This window comes from Chaetodon auriga, chromosome 11 (genome assembly GCF_051107435.1).
Source record: "Chaetodon auriga isolate fChaAug3 chromosome 11, fChaAug3.hap1, whole genome shotgun sequence".
NCBI classification, from domain to species: domain Eukaryota; kingdom Metazoa; phylum Chordata; class Actinopteri; order Chaetodontiformes; family Chaetodontidae; genus Chaetodon; species Chaetodon auriga.
Genome location: NC_135084.1, coordinates 14,338,149 through 14,354,379, shown reverse-complemented (window position 1 = coordinate 14,354,379; position 16,231 = coordinate 14,338,149). Strand labels below are relative to the sequence as shown.

Below are 16,231 nucleotides of genomic sequence, written 5' to 3'. Positions count from 1 at the left end.
ACAGAACCATCTGCTTGATTGGATACTAATAGAAGCAAGTGTGGAAAATATGTTTTTTATAACACCTGCACCCTCTGACCCTAACAACAGTGAACATGTTCTCTCTCACGAAACTGGGGCTGCTTCATGATGAGAGAATTAAGCCAATCAGTCAAGTGTGTGACCGGGCAGCTGCCAGTTCTAGCTGAAAAAGCATGAGCAGCCAAAGTGAGTGAGATAAATTTACGATTTTGCTGTTGAGATGCCCTATGGCAACGTGCCTACTGTGAGCCCTAATTGTTCCAGCAGTGGGTTATCACCGGTGTGAACATCTGAGTTTGAAGCAAGCAATCAAAAAAACCCCTGCTGAACTTGTTTTAATTATGAAGTGATGAAAGGTACACTTGAATGACCCTTGGCTTTTGAAAATGAGCACTTTTCAAACTAAGCACCATGACCTGAAAGTGAATCAGAAACATACATGTTCATCAGTTTTACTCTTCTACACAGTCATGGGCCAGCATGACACATTATACCCACATCTTTCTTGTTCCTTGTCAGATTGACATTGGTATTGCATGCCAGAGAGCATGGTGTGTTGGTTATTTACTGCTTAGGGGAGAGAAAAAAAGAGATGTTAAAGATTTGTGATCTCCTCCTTGCTAGTCTGAAAATCGCAGAGGGACTGTAAATTTACTGATGACATTCCTGAGGGCTACATATCCTTCAGCTGTGATGTGAAGATTGAACTGATGATAACCTGCTGGTCCACATCAAGGAACTCATCCTCTTCTTACTTGCTACCCTTCCTCTCACCTCAAACCTGCTGCTGCTCCAGATGGCCATTTCTTGACGCTCCATGCGCAGTTACTACAAGTTAACTCTTATAGACTGTATTCTTGCTTTACTTGAATATTTGCATTTTATTCCACTTACAACTTTGCAGTACTTACTAGTTTTACAAGTCAATCCCAATGAATGTGATAGTACTTCAGTAGTTTTGCACACTTCAGTACATTTAACTGTAAATATACTCAAGTAAAATTTCAAATGTAGGACTTTTAGTTTCAGTTTAGTATTTTTTTCTGTCCTTCGACCTCTGCTTCTGTGCATGCCTGTCTGATTAGACCACATGTATTGCATTGAGTGCTGGATAGTTCTGTTAGTGATGTGGTGCTGGCGCTCAGTGGAAGCTGTGTAAAAGAAGCTGACTAAGTGGATCTTTGTCTGAAAACACTCGGACACAGTGTTGTTAATTTTTGCATGTTATTGAATTTTGGTCCAAATAGTAGCTAAAGTGTCATGCCAAATTTTGGATGGAGCTCAGACCTGAGCAATTTTATGAATACCAGCCTACAATCGCCCCCAATCCAGCTCAAAATACCTGAACAGTTTTCTTTTATATTAAATTTCTTGTTGGGGTTTCTACTCTAATAAACCACCAAACTTGAGTGTTTACTAAAGAAAGCTATTCTTGCCTGATGCTTTTATAGGCTGTTGTCAAAAATTCCCAGTAGTGCTGATTTGCAATGCAAGATATAGCTATAATAACTAGCAGTGTGCTTTATTCTGTTTCCATATATGAACTGGAATTTCTCTCCCTGGGATCTGGACCGAAGAATTATTTGGAGCTCTCTGGAAAGATGACAGGATAACCAAATAATTTGTGTAAAGCTATGACTTAATCCGTGTGTTGTTTACAGTTTGAGGCCTGGAGCTTGGGAGTTTTCCAACCCTGTGACTAAAATCTCAACAGGGTTAAGCTTAGATTGCAACACTGCTTCAACAAAAAAATTCAGCTCTTTCTCAGCAGTTTTCTTCACGTCTGATTTCCTTCGACTTTTCCATAACAGGTTCAAACGAGGTTTGACCTTTGTTTTGGAATATTTGTTGTTATGGTTATATGGTTTTCTTAATGTATGTTGTCCTTATTATTCACAATATAATGCAATTCTTGCTTGGCATTGTCCTCAATTTATTATTCATTTGTTGAAGAAATGTACTACTGACTCACATTGTCTAAGTAACTTGATTGCCTCAATTATAAATTGCCCATTGTAATTTTCCCGGAGTCTTCTCTGGTTTTTGGAAAAACCCAAAACATTTGGAGCTTTGACCAGGACTGAACTGAGCCGATGTGATATTTTAATGATAGCATTTGTTGCTTTAGAAGGTTATAAAGAGAAATCTGCTCTGCAGTGAGGCATTTTAAACATTTTAAAATCTTTAATTAACAGGTGTTACATCTGTTTCTGTTACTTATTGTGTCATGGCACTGTGAAAATAGTACCACCAAATGCAAGTGGATGGTTTCACAAAATATTTTGCAGGTTTTGTGCCAGATGATGGTGAGATTTATCCTGTGCATGGAGTGTTTTCTGCTGCTTATGTGCAGGAAATGATTTGGAAACGTTACAGTTAGTTCTTGGCCAGTGTTGCTCTTGCTCTTGTATGATTTCACTAGGTTATAAAACTTACAAACATAATTTTCCACTATTATTATGATGATGATATCATTCTACAAATCCAGCTGAGAAAATGGTGAATTTGATTCTCTTAATATAGATCAGTTCGTCTGCCAGATTACTGCGAGATAATAAAAAATAATTTTCAACTTTGTTTCAAGACACAGTGCAATCAGATTTCAAGACTCATGCAACAGATGTTTTTTTCTTCTGCAGTAGGGTGTGAAAGTGCAAATAAAATGTGCTTTATGGTACCTGAAAGATGAACTGTGTTTGGTTGCTGCTGGCATGTTTTCCTCTGTTGAACTCCTGCAGGGAATCTTGGAGAGGCTCTCTGTCTGCCCACGGGCTGATGTTCTTCAGAACTTTGGCTCTAACTACCAATAAATTCTTCACTCATCATGCTCTCACCCATCATCTCTCATTCTCATCTCTCCGTGACTTTATCGTTCACACACAGAATCACCACAGATGTCTGCTGTGTTCAGTCTCAGTCTTCAATTTCAGCGCTTCCAATTCCTCTCTTATGCAATCCCACATTTTGACATAGAATTGGATTGTCAATACGCTTAAGTGTAATTGAAAATGTCAGCCCCTGTTCATCATAGCTGTTGTAGTGAAATGGTGTACTGTGTACTGTGAGACAAATGAAAAGTACACTTAGTGGTTTGGATTTTAAACCTGTATTTTCCTTTTGTGTTGTTTTGCAGTTAAAATGTCATTGACCTTCCTGGTAATCCTGGTAATCAGGAGATCGGTGGTTCGATTTCTGTCCTTGGCAGTGTCTCCCTAATGGGCAGACACCAGGGCAAATTTAGTTTGTCTTGACTCTTGTCTCTAACATGGAGTGTGATGTAATACCATTCTATAACATTAATTACACATTTTAACGTTAAATATGAAATAATTTTAGATTTAAGATGGATGAATAATCACAATGAAGCTCATGCAGTTCAGTTTATTTTTACTATCTGTGCTGTAATTAAATCCCATGTTTGTCGCTTGCATTATGAAGTGTATACAGTGTTCCTCTCACAGCTTTTTTTTTTGTTGTTTGTTTTTTTGCATTTCCGTTCCAGTTACTACATGGATGGCAGAGTGAACAAAGTGGAGGACTTCCTAAAAACTCGCCTGTTGGACACACTGACAGAGCAGATCACTAAAGTCACCAAGGTATTTAAGTTTCCCTAAAAGTCCTGAAATTTAAGATGATATTTGCCCCACATTAAGTCAGTTCTACAGCTGTATTGTAGACACAGGATTAAGTTAGTATCTGGTGTGTTTTTCAGGGATCATATCTCAGGTCGTTCCCCTGTGAATTTCATTTTTATCAGTTTAGACTTTCAGACCACCTCGAGGGAGGATATGACGAAACATCTCATTTGAATCATGAAATATATGTGCATTTCTTTTGAGTTTGCCAACTCATGAATCATCCCTCAGCTAGTTAGTGTCATGATAAAGCTGCTTGTGCAAACCACAACAGTGAGCCCTCAGGGTAAAATGATTGTATCCACCATGAGGGAATGTTATCAGCGCTATCTGCTGTGGCAGACTTGCTGAGATGAACAGCACCGAAGTCTCTCAAGGAAAAAGAAGCAAAGAATAAAACTTAAAACATTCAATGAAATGTGGCAGGAGTGAGATTCTTCTCTGCATTATCTCTCAGCCAAAGTCAGTCAGATTGCATAACGTAGAAGTGTTTTGTTGCCTGCTGTAATGACTTTCCATCAGCTTGCAGGGTCACATAAAGTTTGTCAGTTAACGTGTTTTACTTCAAGTTAAATATATGATCCTATTGTAAAGGTCTTTAAAATGCATTTAAATGAAAATCCATTGAAGGTGAAATCCAAATGGAGCTTTCACAGAGCTAATTTAATTGTGGTTTTTTCATGGCAGGTCGTGAACACACACACTCCCGGTAAGAAGGTGTGGCTGGCTGGACTGGGGCCGGCGTGGGCAGGAGGCATCAGCAATCTCTCTGACACATACGCTGCTGGCTTTCTGTAAGTACTTTCACCATACTGTGATGTATTCTTTAGATAATGATAGTAATGAACTGAAACCAGCTGCACAAGATAACTTTCATATATGTTAAGAAAATATTATTTATTTCCAATGCATTATATCACTATCAAAGGCACCTACTGTTGCAATCCTGATGCTTTTCTTTCTGTGTGAATGTATTCCAGGTGGGTGAACACGCTGGGCATGGCTGCTATGCAGGGGATTGATGTTGTCTTGCGTCACTCATTCTTTGACTATGGATACACGCACCTTGTGGACCAGCACTTTAACCCTTTACCTGTAAGTCTCTCAGTTTCAGATCAACAAGGATTAGAATGGCTGTTGGTTCGTATCATCTCATTCACCCTTCTTCATGATAATAACGAATGAAGGATGTGACCTGAGCAGTCCCGTTACTCTCTGGACCTTTTCTTTAGCAGACCCAGTGCCTTGATGGCACCTCTCGCTCTTTCCCGTGGGAGCTATTAGGTGAGATGAAAGGCGTTTAGTGGTGATGAGTGGTTAGACGCGGGGGCGAAATGCCATGTAACCTTAGCCTTTTGTCAGTAACTCAGGACAGTGTCACTGCTCCCCTCAACCCCCATCACAACTGTGTGCTTCTCTGTGCGGGACAGTCGGCCGGTGAGAGATCTGCAACCCGAGATGCTGATACACAGACATGTTAGTAAAACGGCCTGCAACAGTGTGTGAAATGGAACTGCCTAATCCCAAGTTCCTCCGTGGCTTAGTCTGAACATGCACGGACCAGAAATACAGCAAGCTTCGTCCTCAACACTGTATTAATCATCGGAAATTCAGAGGTTGTAAGAGGTTGACTTGTCTTGGTATTAAACTGATTTCATTTTGCTGGGAACATTTCCTTTGAAGTGTGGAGGAGTGATAAAAGGCTACCATGAGCCAAGTTCATAAAAGAAATTTATTAAGTTCATAAAAATTGTTTATATTAAGCTGGAGCAGAGCATGGGTGAGAGGCTTATATTATGGAGGTGTAAGGAAAAATTATTGATTCTACAGTGAAAGAGAAAGATGCATTAATTGAACATTTGTGATTATTTAAGGTTGTTTTATTCTTGCTTTAGATGCTAGAATGAGTAGTGGAAATCCCAAAATACCACTTTAACCGCTGATATTATTGTTCTCATGAACTAATCACCTCTGCAAAATCTGACAACAATTTTTCACTCAGTCCTTTATTAGTTTTCGCGAGCTGGCATGCACTTTCCTCTGCCTCACTCCAACTACGAGATATTAAACAATCAAGATGGCTTCATTTTTTCCTGTCGTCATCTCCATTATTTTTCTGGGAATGATGGTCTCCCGCTAGGAGCACAATGCTTTTAACATGGCTGGATGTCTAAAGGCTGCACCAGCCTACCTGCTGAGAGAATTCACTGCAGGGCCAACCTGTCCTCTGCATAGGAAATTTATGACTTGGCCCTTTCCCCTATAGGATGACTCCCCCATTGGTAGAATCCAGGCAAAACCCCCCACCGCCATCCGCTGAATGACTCCACTCTACCTTTTTCCACACTTGTCTGCTCCCTTTCTCTATCTTGCTCATCTATCCTAACTATCCCCCCTTTTCCTGTTTTGCACACATGCCTGTTGTCTCCCTCCAGAGGGAATATTTATTTCTCAGATACAAAGAAGGGAGATGAAGCAGTAGGCTGCAGTCTCATACAGCCCCTTCTCCCATGTTGAACCCTCTGACTTGCAAACCTGCATGACTCTGCGTACTGTGGGTAGACTTCTACTTTCGGTTCATTTTTAATGGCTGATATCGTTTTATTATCTTATGGGAAACCCAATTAAAGCTTGCTGAAGATTATTAATTTCTTAATGGATAAAGTTAAATTAAAAACACTGAAATGTTGAACTTTCCATTAGATGCAGTGTAATAGTATAACCTCATACTTTGATCTTTGGATTTCTTAGGGATCAGCGGGGTCTCAGCCGTGCAGTCTGACTCTCATTTGCTCCATTTAGTTAAACACTAAAGGTTAATCGTTATTCTCCTTGTTATTGTCCTCTTATTCCCACAACTGTGCAGCTGAGGTTTGATTGGTGTCTGGTGTATGGTTTTACTTTTCTGAAGTCCTTAATATGTTGCTGGTTTACTTGTGCCTGCCTGTCTTTCTCTCTATTTCGTGGTCTGTATAATGATTCGTTTGGATGTCAAAGTGATGGTTGTTCCTCCAGTTGATGTCTGTATTTCTGTCTGCCTGTGTGTCTATCCAGAGAGGGAGATTTAGGGAGACATACCAGGCAATTAGACAGGAAAACAGGCAGACAGTCTGACCACTGAGAAGTTAGGACCTTAGATGATAATTCCCCAAAATATTCAGTATTATTGTCCGCCAGTTCCTGCGGACACAGTTTAACAGATTTCAATTTATTGATGGTTGCTTTTTTACTTTTGAAATTTAAACACAAAGCAAAAGTACAGCATCACTGCGGCCATCTTGCACAAATAAAACTCCAAACTCGTAACTGTTCTTTGTTTTATACAATATGTGTTAATCATAGATCACTTATCTGACCATACATTCATCCACCCATCCCTCTGCCTGTGGCCAACACTATACAGTTCCATACTGTGCTGTGCTTCTTCGATGCCTTGGCAGCAAATTAAGTTAAAGCCTGCATGGAAAAAAGAAGCCCTTAAATGTTGCCATATGCAGGATTGCATGGGAACTTCCTGAGGAACACATGTTGTTCTGGGTCTCTTGGAGAGGTGTTGGGTCTGTGTAGTCTATAGAGTGAGACACAGTATGGTGGACCACTCAGCAATGATAACAGAAAACAGCAATTCGTGATGGAGTATAATATTTTGTAAAAATGTCATATTTAAGGCCTGTCAATTCTAAGCGAGTCAGCGGTTGTTAGATATAATGTGACACGTTACATGGGACAGTCAGCTGCAGCTAAACGTTGAGCGTCAAAGTGCTGACATATTTGGACTCAACATTTCTATGGAGTCAATCTCTTCTTTCACCCAGTGACAGACGGGCCGCTTTGCTGGCATGTTCTTGATTCTCACAGTTTGTGAAACTTAATCTGTTTCTACGATCACCAGGACATTTCATGGCTGAAAAAAAGAAAATTGAGATTTTAGCAATATTTCCTTCCAGGGGAATCCAGAATCCAAAGTTTCTGTACTAAAGAATCTTTTTCAGTAACCCTTCTGTTAGATTTACACCTACATTTAAGACAGCGAAGTGCTTTCAGTCATGTCAGATCTTCAAAACTTCCTTTCCACACCTGCCTGCTTTTGAATTGTATTTTTAAATAGCAACTAGGCGAATGGTGTAAAATTACCTCCTACTGTCATAAAAGTGATACCAAATGTGTCTCTGTGTGTTGTGGTGTTGCTCTTATAGGATTACTGGTTCTCTCTCGTCTTCAAGCGTCTGGTTGGTCCAAAGGTTTTAGCTGTGCGGGTGGCTGGACTACAGAGGAAGCCGCAGCCAGGACGAGTCATACGAGACAAGCTGCGCATCTACGCCCACTGTACCAGCTATTACAAGTATGTGCTACAGCTGAACCACCTTGGATTAGTTTGTAACCTGCATTTAAACTCAGCCAGAGTGTATATTAACGTTATATACTCCTCTGGAATTTTTTTTATTTGAGGCTGACAGATGACAGAGAACACATCCTTTTAGCCTTTCGGCGATGTGTAACAATGCTTTGGGAATGTCCTTGAAGGTTTAGATAGGAAACAGACTGCTTGCGGTTTTAATTTTTTCTACTCCTTGCGTCCCTCTGCAAACACCTGAGGGTCAGTGTCTGGTGGAGAAGAACAAAATCCCTCGCCATCCCATTCGGGTCCCCATAAATAAGCAGACGGCAGACACCCGTTCATTCACAGCAGAGAGCCTATAAAACTTAACGGGTATCACTTATCAGGTGTGTGGGTTATGTCTCCCTGCCGTCAAAGAGCCGCTGAAAGGTGTGCAAGGCCTTTATCCCATCTCGGATCAGCTGGAGGGGGGTACGGGAGGGGGAGGGGCAGGGACAATAAGGCGGTCTGTGCCGGCAAGAGATAAAGAGTGCCACCATGGCCTGTTCAAGGTTATCATTTAACCCAGGCCCAGTGGCTGTCAGCACCAGGCTAGACTTACGGCCTTACTCTAGACAGGGCTCGTTTACAGGTGGAGCATCTCTTACAAAAAAAAGCAGGGTGCTGCAGAGACAGACGGTCGATGGTGGGCCAGAAGTTGCATAACGGCACACAAATATTTGAAATAGTTTTCAACAAGTGGACTCACTCAGCCAGCGGGTATGTCTGTTGAATTTGGTGGTAAAAAGATGCCCATGTTATCTCGGCATACCAATCAGGTCTGGACTCATATGACCAGGCAGTGAAGAATTAAAACCGCCCCTCTTGAATCGAGTTCATCTTGCCATTATTTCTACGACTGTGTGGTTGAACACAGTCAGCCCGTAAGTGGACGAACCACTGTAGTCATAGCGGTTTGACTGTACTGTGTAAGACAGCAAAGACTGAATGTGCTCAGGCAGTCCGTGGTTTGAAAAGTCTTTGCAGATTAGATATTTGACTTTCACTGCCCTTTTACCCCTTTTTAGTGGTTTGCATGCCGTTTTTTTCACTTTCCAGCGATGCTCTGACATCAAACAGCATCAACACATGTTTATGTTCCTGGTTTGGATCTCTGAGAAACTCATCGTTTGAAAAAGGCCTGAGAGGTCATTATCTCTCCCTCCATCTAACCATCTGATCTATCACTTGAAGCCATGGTCCACGTTTCTCAGAAACAAGCCTCCAAGAGTTTAACACAGAACCAGACACACATCGTTCCCATTAACAGAACTCTACTTTATTTCTCTCAGTAAATATATAGAATATTGGCAGTCTTACAGGGTTAATGAAATAAATAGGACGCGGTGTCCAAAAGAACAAAGATAAGATATCCAGCCAAAACCGAGATTGCATTAAAGATATGAGATTTTGGAGGTGGTAACTGGAAGAGATGTCTACCAGACTGTTTAGCACAGCTCTGACCCTGAACACCAAGGCTGGCATATGGTATTCACTATAGCTGTGTTGTCTTTGTCCTCATATCAGGACCCTTATTAGATTTTATCATGTTTGTCTTATCTGTCTCACTTAGTTATTTACCTCTGGCCTGTATCCCTATCGAGTTGTGTCCCTAGTGCTTTGCTCTCAGGAGAGGGACTCAAACACTGTTGTCTGTGTAACTCAAGATGTGTTGCCTGTTGCGTTCACACCCTTCATCAAATCCTGCACTATACAGCGACAGGTTTTAATATTGGATACTGTACAAGAGAAAGAGATTTTTGCACCCCATAGCCTATTTAGGGATGATAGAGGCTTCAGAAATGAAATGTGGTTAATTATGGTTCATACTAAATATAGATGATAGTTCTTAGGCTATAATAAAGGACAACTTGCTGTGTAATGGAATTCCAATCTTGAGAAGGCTTTATCTTACTTTATTATTTTTCTGCAAGCCTTTTGATCCAGATTAGATCAAGAAGTTGTGGTTTGATGCTATTACTATATGTATGTGATAAAAATACAGTATCAAAGACTTGCTTCTCTTTGTAGTCATCTTTAATTATAGAGAATTTTATTGAACGCGGCAATGTTATGTATAATGAATCCCTATTAACAGATGTGGAGAGGAGCGTTTGTTTCCTGTTGTAATTGTCCTTTCTTAAGGTACAAGAAAATTAATGTAATGTTGTTCATCATTTTCTTTATGGTGCCAGTCATAACTACGTGAGAGGGTCCATAACAATCTACATCATCAACCTGCATCGGTCACGAAAGAAAATCAAGTTGGCGGGGACGTTACGGAACAACACTGTCCATCAGTACCTGCTGCAGCCGTACGGCACTGACGGACTCAGAGCCAAGTTAGTATCTCTGTCTCATACACGTGCACATACACACACGACAACACCGTATAATTGTTTATCTATACGGAAATATGGTATCCTGTCATTCATGCTGATCGAACAAGACCAACGCGCTGATGAGAGACCCAGGTTGCCAGAACAGCCACACAGGCGTTCCAGTCCAGTCATTGCAGTCATTAAAAATAAATGAATAAATAATACGTTCTAAGATATTTTCTCTGATAATAAAAGCCTTGGTTGAAGCAGTTTACAGAGTTATTTTTGCAAAGGTCTGAATAGGCATTGTGGTGATGAATAGGGGTAATGAGAATTTCATGAACAACTTTATGTGTCTTCAATTATTGGAGTTTTTCCAACCTTAATAGGGTGTTGAACACGGGCCCTGCAAAAAATGACGGTTTGTGTTGGACGTATAAATCACACAGACAGCAACAAACTCATAAAGCATATTGCAACAAATAAAAGCTAATAAAGAAATGAACTGTTTTCCTGAAGAGTCATTAAGGCTAAGACTGTCGTAATATATTGCACTTCTTTACTGAAAGTTAGTTTGGAAGGAAACACTGACTGAGCCCAGAGTCCTTCAAAGAGCGCCAGTGTGTTCACGCCCTTTTTGTTTGAGACTGTTTTTATAGTCTACAGATGTTTTAACAGTTGATTCTTACAACCTTTTATATTCAAGCCATTTTACCTCTAAATTCTGTTTTACTAACTATGATATATTAGACTTCATACAAAGAAGTAATGTAATTCATAGTGCCTCAAAACGCCCGTTAAAACTAAAGGTTTATGCTCGCAGTCTCTTCCTCTCTCCTCTAAGCCCCTAGCCTGTTATTGTGACTCAGACTTAAGCCTGAAATCCTGGAATAACAGCCTAATGACCCAGGACTTTGTGTGTGTGTGTGTGTGTGTGTGTGTGTGTGTGTGTGTGTGTGTGTGTGTGTTTGTCTTTGTGTTATATGATACCTACATACGGCCTTAATTGAGGCTCAGGCATGATCCTTCAATAACAGCATAATGATGGAGGATGTTTTAGGTGTTAGAACAGGATTGCAAGGCAATTAATAGGAGAGCAAGCTAATGACGGGCCTTTTTCAGGCCTTAAGTGCTTTCCTTAACCACCAGCAGCGCAGGGAGACTTTTATGAAGAATTTAGCAACACCAGATGTCTATAAATTTGTCTGACTAGTGGGACTTTTTAGTGCTCATTGGGGTCCTTGCATGGAAAGCTTTAAGCAGTTCAATTAGATTCATAACTTAATTAGATATTTTATTGAATTTGAGGTTCATATAAAAATGTCCAATCCAGTGGTGTTAATCTCTATATTATTGTGAACTTTACAGTGTAATAGTAAAAAGGGTTACTGTTAACAGCAGCACTTTAAACTTGAAAAGATGTTTGTTAAAGGTGTATGAGAGTGTAAGCTGGTTTCTCTTAAGAACCTGATTTATTGTCGTGTGCATCACAATTACTGATAGTTAATAAACTTACATAATATCTTGTGTTGATAAAGTGAAAAGCCACATTTTTAAATTAAAAAAATGTGAAAGTCATACTCAAGCTGACTGTTACATGGGAAGTTTCATACTATATTAATCCTGGATTTTTAAAATGTTCTTAATTATTGCACACTGTTTTTGTCATAATTCTCCTCATATTCAGCCCACAATCCACCTGTGACAGTATGCACCTTAACTTGCAACTGTATATCGCTACTCATCAGTAATATTTCATAATATTTTGAATATTCTGTCATGGTAAAGCTATCACTGAAAACAGAAAGAAAAAAAGGAGTCAATGAATGAAGCTAGTAATAGCCTCTGTAAACCAAGGTGAGGCAACTCATTCATTCCTCTGTGCAGACAAAGTAGAGAAATGTTCAACATTTTGCATCTTTTGCTAAGCAGGTCAAAGCTACATGTGAGCATTTTCCAAGAGGTTTAACAGATTTAGGTTAGCAGCTCTTCTCAGTTATTCTTACTGTATAGCCGGTTCGGGTTGCAATGACTCACCCCTCCCCAGATTATGAAGGATGGTAAAGGTTTGGGGGTTTTTTTAGCTGTTTGCAAGAACCCAACTTATTTAACTTTTACACCGTGAAATGCTGTACAGCAATCTGAGTCTCAGGCCAAGGTAATTTTTAGCAGCAAGGCAAATTAAAGTACATCAAAATAATTTCTTGAAAAACTTATTTGCCACCTTATTTGTTAAATATTCTTACTGGTTTTTAGTACTTTTCATAGTTCTGTAACTCGTACTGCAAGAGTGGTGATTGTTGCTGAAGTAGAATATTTTCTTTAAGTCTTTAAATTGAACGACTTCAGTGCAGTTGACTCCAAACTGTTGGTAGAGAAATGGGTTGAGTTTCACTAGATGCTTGTTCCACTCACAAAGTCTGTTTGAACGTCTGTGAACCTGCAATTTTGTAACAGCAGCACCCCCAAGTGTACAACTGACAGAATCATAACCCTTAAAGACTGAAGGTGAGATGATCCAGATTATTTTTTCTTTTGTTGGTGAGGTAAAAAAACTCATAAACTGCCTCATCTTTACTCCACATTATGTTTCTACATCTCTCAGTTTTATGTTGCAGTCAGCATTTCCCGTCTTCTTTGCAGGCACGTCCAGCTGAACGGGGAGAAGCTGCTCATGGTGGACAATGACACATTCCCGGAGTTGAAGCCTAAGACACTGAGGGCTGGACGGACAATAGCCATGCCTCCCATGACCATAGGCTTCTACGTCATCAAGAACATTAACGCATACGCCTGCCGAAGATAACATTGACCCTTCATGCCTGAAATATGGCTGTGATGCTCAGAAGTCTACCAAACCACCGACCCTCTGCCAGCTTGACCCAAAGCTTAGAAACAATGTGGTTCTTCTTTTTTTTTTTTTAATGTTTTCCGGGGAAAACAGGGACGTCAGAACACCACTTTGTTAGGATTTTTGTCACTTCAGTAGAATGGACATTTTGGCTTGAGTACAACCCTCTGGTTTAACAAAAGCCTCTTCAGCAGTAATTTCAATCATAATATTTAAACCACTCTACCAAATCACAAATAAACCAGGCCTTTTCCTTGTTCTCCTCTCTGGTCCATCAAAGAAAGACTTGCCCAAGACAGAAAAAGGGCTGCACTGAACATTTTTCAGTTCTTTTCACCAGGAATTCCTCATATGCTACAAGACTTGTATGGACAGTTTGCATGGATTGTTTTGTGCCAGTTTGTGTGTTTTCTAGTTGCAAAAGTGTAAGTTCTTTGAATTGATTAAGCTATATTGTCTTCTCTTGAATTGTCAAACCGACTGTCTTTTTTTCCCTGATTTTTTTCAAAAAGGATGAAAGAAACGTCTGAACAGGCAGCGTTTCTGAAGCATACACAAGTCAACTTCAGTTTGATGTGATCCTTTCTGCAAAGGGAGTGTGTGCGAGGTCATGCCTAGACTAACCGTGTGCTGTGTGTTTGTGTGTGTATGCATGTGTTCTATTGATAAAGCTACTGATGTGTCTGTCCAGTCTGTTCGACATGCCTCTGAAAGTTTCTTCCCCTGCCATATTCAAGGGGCTTACAGGGAAAATCTGTCTCAGAGTACGATAGCCAGGATGTGTGAAGAGCAACGTCTGTAACACCTGCCCTCACATCGTTTGTATCCACACAAAATCTGTGTTTTGCTTTAGGTTGAAAAATTCTTAAATAACAATTTTTCAGGTGTATTTGAACCAATTTCACCATCTTCAGTGTGATCTCACAATTTGTAATCCTCTTGTGCTGCTAGCGTTTTTTGTACTAAATATACATTATATATTTTACATAATTTTGTACAGATTTACTGTCATGTATTAGTAGATGATGTATTGTACATAAGAGTGATGAAAAAAAGTGATTTAAGCTTGATATGTTTTCTTACATAAAGTATACACCTAATTTATATGATTAAATACTTTGTTTTTATATTTCTGTTATAATCTGTTATGTTATGTCAGTTATGTTACTGGTACTAATGTCCCAACTCTTCAGAAAAATCACAAATAATTGGAAGAATGTATTTGTTGAATAACAGGGTGACTGAGTGAGTTGCAAAAAAAGGAATTACCAGATGGTTCATGGGTCAAAGCCCATCTTTTACATCATTTGTTTGAGTTATATTCCATAACATTTGACCCATCTTATTTAAAGATGGGCTTGTTTTTCTCATCACTAAACCACAGAGCGAGTAAAAACATTCCCTTGGTCTTGTGCTCTGAGCTGCCATGAACAAAGACAATGATAATGTTCCCAGACTTTTAACATGATGGGAGATCAGCAGGAGCAGGTTCAGTGCCTGAACATATTAAATATAAAGAATATTTGTCCTTTTCTCTGAATGTGTTTATAGTTAATGTAGAGATGTTCATATTTCTTTTGGAGAGCATTATTTTAATATGTAAAGTGTGCCTATATATTATTTTTTATTAAAAAAGTTTACATTGATAATAAACACCTATAAATACAGAAGAAGTTGTATTTGTTCTGTATATACTTCACTCAAAATTACAAATCCATCCATCTGCCACAATGTGCACTAAAGTAAGGAATGCGGTCCTACTCAGATATCAAGTTGCCATTAACTTGTGAGTAAGGACGTGTAAGTAGTTTCTGCCTCTGCATGTGAGTAACACTGGGCAGTGACTCCACAGCAGTTCTCAGGATATAAGAAGGATCTGCATGTGGTAGCAAGAGGAGAAAGAGAGACAAAGAAATGAGAAGCTATGATTTATACCCGCCCAGGAAGACAAAGACGAGCAGAAATATGCTCGCACTGACAGAGACTATCAATAAAAGCGGCCAAATTCAAGCAGCATCCTTAAACAAAGGTCCCAGAGTATAAAAGTAACTGTTGTTAGTGCACTCACTCACTCACTCATACACACACATACTGTTAACACTCTGTGGCCCCCAGATGTGGAAGCAGCTGGAGCGAGTCTTTGTAGTGGAAGATGCTGTCTTGTCCTTGCACGAGGCAGCTGCTGATGGGAAACATGAGACGAGGATGGGCTAAACCTCCAGATCTCAGTTTTGGTCCAGGCAGACTAAATCTGGCCAGACCTGGCTTGGTGTCTGCTGATGCACAGACAAGTGGGATCTGCTTGGTAGGATCGTGCAGAAGGGAGATGAAGGGTTAGATCTTATGTTACCTTGAAATAAAATGGCCGTCATTCAGATTCTCCCAGACAGGAGTGGCACACAAAGAAGCTGCACGAACTTGACAGAAAGCAAGACAAGCTTGAACTGCACTGAAGTTTCATGACAGTGAGGCATCAACATTGGAGGCCCTTCAGGAGCCATGATCCAAAGCATGTCCCTTTATTTAGATTTTTGTTTTAAGTTCCTTTCGTGGGAAATGGGCTTTTGCTTTTATGCAAGTGGCAGAAATGTTTGGCCTCAGAAACAGCCTCCTCCCGCATGTGGTTCATTTCAAACAGGCCAACATTGTTGACATGTAAAAGAATCAAACCAGACTCGTTAACACCCGGTCCACTGCAAGGGAAAAAATATTCATTATGCTCTGAGGGCCGTACATATATGCACATTTAGATGAACTTGCAGACATGCTTTATTTCTAAAGCGCATGCAAACCTGGAAAAACACAGTGAGAGAAAGATCAGCAGCTTTCTCCAGAAAATTACCTGAAATCAGTGTTGTTTTAAAATGCGATCAGTGTTATGTGTGATACAGAAAATGTGCCTGCGTACTCAGGCAACACATAACCTAAATAATAAGTTTGAAGCTGTAACTTATTAAAAGTTTGTTGAGTAAGTAACTCTGACCTGAAAATGATGAATTAAGAATAACCGACCAAAGCGATCCAG

At 39.9% G+C, this 16,231-nt stretch overlaps 1 protein-coding gene across 1 annotated transcript in view; it reads left to right on the top strand.

Moving 5' to 3' along the window:
* hpse2 (heparanase 2) overlaps positions 1-14,141 on the top strand; it is a 54,266-nt gene extending 40,125 nt beyond the window's left edge. Inside the window, exons 7-12 of the mRNA XM_076743436.1 lie at positions 3,524-3,617; positions 4,344-4,450; positions 4,637-4,751; positions 7,853-7,998; positions 10,230-10,376; positions 12,999-14,141. Coding sequence (XP_076599551.1) covers positions 3,524-3,617; positions 4,344-4,450; positions 4,637-4,751; positions 7,853-7,998; positions 10,230-10,376; positions 12,999-13,161 — 772 coding nt within the window. The 3' untranslated portion in view covers positions 13,162-14,141. The remainder of the gene's footprint in view (positions 1-3,523; positions 3,618-4,343; positions 4,451-4,636; positions 4,752-7,852; positions 7,999-10,229; positions 10,377-12,998) is intronic.
* The last annotated feature ends 2,090 nt before the right edge of the window (positions 14,142-16,231 follow it).